General features: G+C 44.6%; 1 protein-coding gene across 1 annotated transcript in view; it reads right to left on the reverse strand.

Moving 5' to 3' along the window:
* xylt1 (xylosyltransferase I) overlaps positions 1-5,515 on the reverse strand; it is a 76,863-nt gene extending 71,348 nt beyond the window's left edge. Inside the window, 2 exon segments of the mRNA XM_020596264.1 lie at positions 5,142-5,380; positions 5,383-5,515. Of these exon segments, the coding sequence (XP_020451920.1) occupies positions 5,142-5,380; positions 5,383-5,410 (267 nt within the window). The 5' untranslated portion in view covers positions 5,411-5,515.
* Between the last annotated feature and the right edge of the window lie 1,686 nt (positions 5,516-7,201).

The raw sequence follows: 7,201 nt of genomic DNA on the forward strand, positions 1-7,201 counted from the left end.
CTGCTGAACACTTGAATGGCTATCCCTCCTTTACATAAATTCAGCAAAGAGACAGGTGGGGTAGAGAGAAAGCTAGCTGCCTCTGTAGTAAAGAGGCTATATGGACAGCATGTTGAAGAGTACTTTCAGCCCCTGCACTAGAAGGAGTGTTTCACAGGGGTGTATTATTTGTGTTGTGAGGTTTGAACCCAAACTTTCAGTCTACAAATTAGACTTTGTCCGACGTTTTAGGATTCCATAGCCACAGTGACATTTTGCATGTGAGTGTAATCAGCATAGGGAAATTACCTGCCACGGTTTTAACAGCACACCGCATAATGATGATAATAATAATAAAATGTTTTTCCACTGCAGGTTGGGAAGAAGGATGGTGTCATGTATATAAATTATGCTTCCACATCAAAGCATCTGGATTTTCAATGTGTCTCTTTTAAGTCTGAGGTGTGCACTTCTCCCCTCAGATCTGAATATGTTCCCACCTCTCTTCGAGACTAACAGCACTTGAAAAAGAAGCTCTCAGTGTGTGAAATCACAACAGCAGATGGATGGTCTGATGGGCAGGCTGTACTTTACTTTTCTCTCATTACAGGTATTACAGAGCAACCCTTTACTGATGTAATGATCAGAACGTTTAAACCACAGCACATCTTTTTGTGCGTCTGTGGACTGTTATTATATACGTTCTAAGGTATGTTTAAAACAGAGTAGCTCATGCTCCGGGATGGTTTACTTTTTTGGGAGTGCCAATTACCAGCTAAAGTGGCTTTGCTATGAAGCAAAAACCAGCACTGGCAGTGACTGGCACATGAAATGGTACTAGGATAAACTAAACAGCCAGGAAAGCAGTATGAGGAAGAACTGAATCCAAAACATGTGAGAATAAAAAGATTTTCAGGAAATGAAGCATGAGTGTTGGCCTTATAGGATAATCCTTTATTGTCATTGTAACACGTACAACGAAATTTTTAGAGTGACCTCTAGTTGGTACAGCAATAGAAAAAACATAACATGAAATGAAATAAGACCAGTCTGTCGCCTTCGATAAATACATTCTGAATAAAAGAGAGCATGCAAACTGTTCAAATTAAATCGAATGCCACATACAGTACAGTGCACACAGACTAATCCTAAACTAATGTTGTAGAACCGACGTCCCTCTGCTGTTCCACTGAGCTCATGTTACTACAAGGCAGTTGCACCTCAGGTTCCTGCGCTGAGAGCAGTCTGTAAACAGTCCTAGCTAATTTTGGCTGGTCGCACATGGCCACATGTGTGAAGAGCTGGTGATAGTTGTTGCAAAGACCTTTTTTAACTCACACAGATCAACCCAAATTGAATATCTGAGCTGGTCCCACACTGAAACTGAAGCTCAAGTTTCCTTTTAAGGACAACAGCCTAAACACATGTTCACATACCAGTGGCTTTATGAGCACTGTATAAGCTGCCACTCTATGCCTCACTTGTCACATCCTGTGTCGCAGCACTACGCCATCTACCTAAAGAAAACTGAAAAAAGAGTTTCATACTTTTTGGATATGTGACCGTGTCTGTAACTATAAATATGCATGTGCATGGGGAAGAAGCGTCTCCCTGCATCTACTGACATACAGTTACACACAATTTTGGGTGTTTGTGTGAGAGTGTGTCTGTGTGAGTCAGCGCTGTGATGCTGGACACACTGGGATGAATCACATTGTGGCTGTGGTTGGAGAAGAGAATGGTAGCAGCAGCAGATCTCCTCAAAGCTCCCAAACACAAACCATATGTAGAGTGTGTTGTTACGTGTACTGTGCATAATTACAATTTCAGCAATATTCCCGCCACAAATGGAGTGTTTACCAAGTTAGTTCATTTCCGGCCCCTATCATGTTGATTCTAAAGACTCATTTGTTCCCATTCAGATCTGAAGAAAACATGACTTTGATGGCAGCAACAGTAACCACCGCAATATGAGACTGAGAAGTATTTTTCCCACAAGAAAGCAAATATCAAGCTACTTATGGTCACATATGGGAACCCCCACAGAGCTGATGGGAGATGTATTGTACAATTTCTCTCCGGTTTTGCTTCTCTAATTTTGGCGTTTTGCACTCAGACACAAAATGAACAAGGTCTTCTATCATTCACAAACTATTCAAATAAAATACCTGCTGGCTCACAGTTCTGTGTAGATATTAGGTCTGTAGCAAAGCCAAGTGGGAAAATAACTGTGGCGGCCATCTTTACAATTAAATGTATAATATCTGTGGCTAAACTTATCATGAATGTGATATCACCCTAAGGTGGAGCCAGGATGGTGATCATTTGAAATGTTACTTCAGTAAATCTTGTGATTATGCTGTTTTTTATTTACCTCTTTGTGAAAAGTAACTGGTAACTAAAGTTATCAAATAAATGTAGTGAGAACAAAGTGCGATACTTTTCTCTGAAATGTAGTGAAGTTGAAGTATGATGATGTAGCAGAAAATAAAAATACTCAAGCACAGTTACCTCAAGTGCAGTACTAGAGTAATGGTACTTAGTTACTTTCCACCGCTGTGTGGAACCATGTAGTAACAACTGTGCCTTTCCAGTTGGTTTTTAATGCCATCTTTGCCACTGGACCCCGCTAGGAAAACTCACTGGAATGGAAAAAGTGTACATCAGGGGTAATGTTACATGCATCACCATGACTAACAGGGAAACTCTCTCAACATGTGTGCGTTGGACACCCGCTGGGCACATGGTGATCATGACAGCATCTCACTGCCGAGGCAAACGGAAAGGAAATGCTGACGACAAGGTGTTGATCTTGGCGGCAGATGCTTTTCAAAACTTTCTGCTGAAGGCAGTCTGGATCTGTTCTGGTACATTAACAGCTCACAACATCCATCAACTAGGATTGGCTTAATAAGCACCTATTAATAATAATTGTGATGCTATCTCCTGTAATAAATTGCTTGTGATGCAAAACACGACAGACTAATCACTAAGTAGAAATGTCTGACAGGAATCTGCAACAGGTAGCCACATCCAGCGTGAAAAGGGCTTGCAGCTAACCAAATATCATCAGGTCAGGTGTTTGTGTCCATACATGCAAGGCAAAAGAGATGTGACCAACAAGTTTCCGTGTCTGGCAGACTAGGAAGGAAAACATCTAAGCTCTCTAGCAGAATTTCCCTCAAGAGACACAACAGGAGACAACCACTAATGACAGCTGTAGATCCTGCCTGCTGGGATGACACATCCAAAGCCATTCAACACAAGCTATCACGTAGAAATCCTGCTATTGTCACACTGTCGCTTCTGGCTCATTCTGTTCTGGATCAAAGCACCGCTCTCCCCTCACTCAGGCGTCGTGCCTCCTGCAACATCAGCTGGCTCTTATGCGTCACCCTTAGGCTGGGCCACTCTACCTCACGCTCACACACACATGGATAAACACACACCACCCACAAAGGGGAGAAAAATGAAAAGTGCAGTGATTAATCCGCTGAGGGAATGTATGTGGCCGGGGGCGGCCAGCTGAATGTTAAGAGTCCGGGGGCCACGAAACGAGCCGACAGTCTGACAGGCAGTAAGCAGGCGGGCTGACTGGCTGGTGGACTGAGTGGCACACAGACTGTGTGAAGCGCCTTGAGGCGATGGGGATGAAAGCCTTTCTTTAAAAGGTCACGGGTGCAGCTCCACTGTGCGTGTTAATGTGTTGGACAAATCACTGTTGATGCGGCGCAAAAAGGTTGTGACACCACCGATCCACACAGTTCCTCTATGTACAGTCCTTATAGGAGCATTACAGTCATTCCATACAATAAAAAATAACATTACTCCAAAGTGCTATAATGTAACCTTACTAATAAGCACCACAGTCACGGATCCCTACAGGACTATTACAGGGATATTAGTGTGATATTTCATTAGAAGATTCCCCAACTGTCAAAAAATAGACAACAGACTCAAATCTAAAGAGTCCTTGGCATGACTTTGTGCGATGGAGATGTCGGCAGGTGGGACAAACGGTGCTACCAGACGAAACGAGTGAGTCAGTGTAAAATCTGCCGAGGAGACAGATGATACAGTGCTCGGCTCCAAGTGACTGGCTGTGCGCAGAGGCCACAGTGTATCACACTACATCAAGGCCGGTTATCTGCTGGTTGCATGGTGACTGAAGAGTAGGCTGCACTTGAATACCTGGCAGCTTTATGCAAGGCAAACGCTGCACGCTTGCCAACTGTGTCCGACTTCTTTAGTGCAGCCCAATTGCTTGGGGGAGCATGCAGGCGAAAAGTTAAGTTTTCAAGAATTTAATTCCAGATATCAGTCTGTGAAAATGAATCACATGCTGCATAAAGGCACTGTACAAACACAAGACCTGCTCAGTAGGCTCCGGGGAGCAGTGAACAGTGTATGGATAACATTTGGATTTTGGAAAGCAAATTTTAAATGAGCAAAGACTGGGCACAGCTCTTTAATTTGATCTGTTCATTTTCTGTGCTCATTATGCAGGTCTGCAGGTCTATGTTGGCTCCATAACCATGTTTATCTTGACCTTTGTTTCTTGTTGCCATTACCAATAAAACTGATTGTTTTCACTGACAACAGATGACTCTAATCTTTGCACACTCATCAAAGACAACTCTGCAAATTAGGTTATGTTACAGTCTGGCATTGCAGCCAATGCTGCTGAGCCATGCGGCTTCTGGAGTTTATCTGAGTCAGAACACCAAACAGACCGTGACAGGTAGGCTATAGTCCACCACCCCAGCCAGTAACCCTGCTATTCAAGCGCCTTTATAGCTGTTAACTTATGAAAGGCTTTTGCTGTGCCATGCTGTCATTCCGCCCCGGAGCGAACACGCACGCTGAGCTCAGATCTCAGACTCAGCTTTGGCATTTTAAACTGGAGCCATTCAAACGGCGCACTGTGGCTCCTGCCTGTCCTCGGCTAGCATCCAGCCGAGGATGCCCATCTCCCAGAAAAGCTCAGCTGCATCTGTCTGGCTTCCCTCCGTTCAAGTGACAATAATCAAACCGTCATTCATTCAGAGGCCCGGCCGTGGAGATGTTCTGACCCGCCTGCCAACCCCTCCGGGCTTCACCCCCCGGCCGGATCGTATCTTTATAGATGTGATATGAACACAGTGGCAGCGCCTCAGTCTTACCGGCTGCTGTATGTGGCGAGACGTCCCCCTCCCAGGCGGAGGAAGGTGCTGCTGCTGGACCCCGTGCTGAAAATAGTCGCTGCCAGCGGCTTTGTTGCCCGCGACCCGGTCTCTCTTCCCCCGCACGCTGGAGCCTCCGTTTTCCCTGTCTTCGCCGGAATCGAGGCTGCTGAAGTTCCACACTATCAGCGTCTGCACTAGCAGCACCGTGAGGGCTGCTATAAGGGCGGACCGCGAGCCAACCTGCGAGCACACAAGCCGCCAACCATCTTCGCAGCGGGCTGCACGGAGCTGAAGGACCGTCAGTGGCTCTGCGCAGCGCGACCGGAGGACGGAGTGGAGGTAGAGGGAGGAGGAGGAGGAGGAGAAGGAGGAGAAGGAGGGGGAGGAGGCAGGGAGGTAGGTTGAGTTTAACGCTGGAGGAGGCAAGGAGGAGCATCGACAGGGGAGGAACAGGGCCACCTTGTGGTGCAACAAGGAAAGAGGGTGCTCAGCGACAGGCATGATGCTCCAGGCTGCTGAACGACTCCCCTTCAAGTTCTCTGTGCGAGAAATAATAGCCTGTTTATCAGACTAATAGTCTGGCCAGGATTCCGTTTAGGGCCAAATACCTGCAAATGTTCAACAGTGCAGTGCCCAAAGTCATTAGTGCACGACAGAGTACAGCGATAGACTGCTGGTTTCCATCCAAATGTAGCGCAAAGCTTAACCACATTTTGAGAAAATCAGCTAAAAGAAATGCAAGTAAATATGCATTTCCATCAAATACGAAATATTAGGTTTATTGCTGGTAGCACTGATCCTTCAGCCAAGAGAGCTCATCAGAATGACATAAATACAAGGGTACCAGTCAAACCATGAGCTAAAAATGTAGAAAACATGATGGAAGTATGGTATTTGGGGATTTTTTTCTCATCCCACACAGATGTGTTTTGGTCTGTCACAGTTTTTCATCTCTTTAGTGGATTTTAATGTACCTGCCACATGTACAGTACTGTATAGTCAAGAGTAATCTACTAAGTGCAGCTCACAATTTTACTTTTATTAGCACACTGAACTTTTCACCTCAGCCAGGGGTTAAAACCATTATCAGAATCAGAATCTGCTTTATTGTCCAGGTGTGTCGGACGCACAAGGAATTTGACTCTGGTACATCGGCTCTCAATGTGTATGTACTGTACATATCCCCATGCAAGGGGCAAGTAAACAGTAAACCAGCATAAGGTTGTGTAAGATAACAAAATAAGCAGTATTAACAAGCAACAACCAGGGCAAACAATGCTAAATAAGCAGTATAAACAGACAGTAAACAATGCAGACAGACAAAGGAATGCTCATTGTGAAATGAGATAAATAGGAATAAAAACAGAGTACTTAAAACTAGAGACCTGTACGAATCTGTATAATCTCTATGTATATTTACAGGTATTGCACTGAGGGTTATTGTCCAGTCATACTGTCATGGGTTAAGTGTTCAACAGAGTGACAGCCTGGGGGAAGAAACTGTCCCTGTTCCTGGTTGTCTTGGTGCACAGTGACCTGTAATACCGTCCAAAGGGGAGGAGTTCAAACAGATTGTGTCCAGGGTGTGAGGGCTCTGCAGTGATCCTCTCCACCCTCCTTTTGACCCGTGAGGTGTACAGGTCCTCCATGGAGGGCAGGCTCACACCAATGACCTTTTCTGCAGTCCTGACTGTCCACTGAAGTCTGTACTTGTCCTGTTTGGTTGCTGAGCCAAACCAGACAGTGATGGAGGTGCAGAGAACAGTTATGCACTATTTCAAGATTAGTTTCAACTACCGACATTTCCATTAATTTTTTATTGTACAAATTCAAAATAGCAATAGTTGGTTAGTCAGTTATTTAAAGCAAATAGACTGAGATCTTATTTTTAAGAGACACAAGAGAGACAAGAAAAACATACTCAGATGAATTTGGAATACAAACTTTGCAATATACATTTCTACATTAAATAAAAGAGATATCATAATAATACACTACTTTTGTTGGTGCCTTTCCAACACCCAAGGGGCCCTACAGAACAAATAACAATGTCTGGG

This window comes from Monopterus albus, unplaced genomic scaffold, assembly GCF_001952655.1.
Source record: "Monopterus albus unplaced genomic scaffold, M_albus_1.0 scaffold29.1, whole genome shotgun sequence".
In the NCBI taxonomy this organism is placed as follows: domain Eukaryota; kingdom Metazoa; phylum Chordata; class Actinopteri; order Synbranchiformes; family Synbranchidae; genus Monopterus; species Monopterus albus.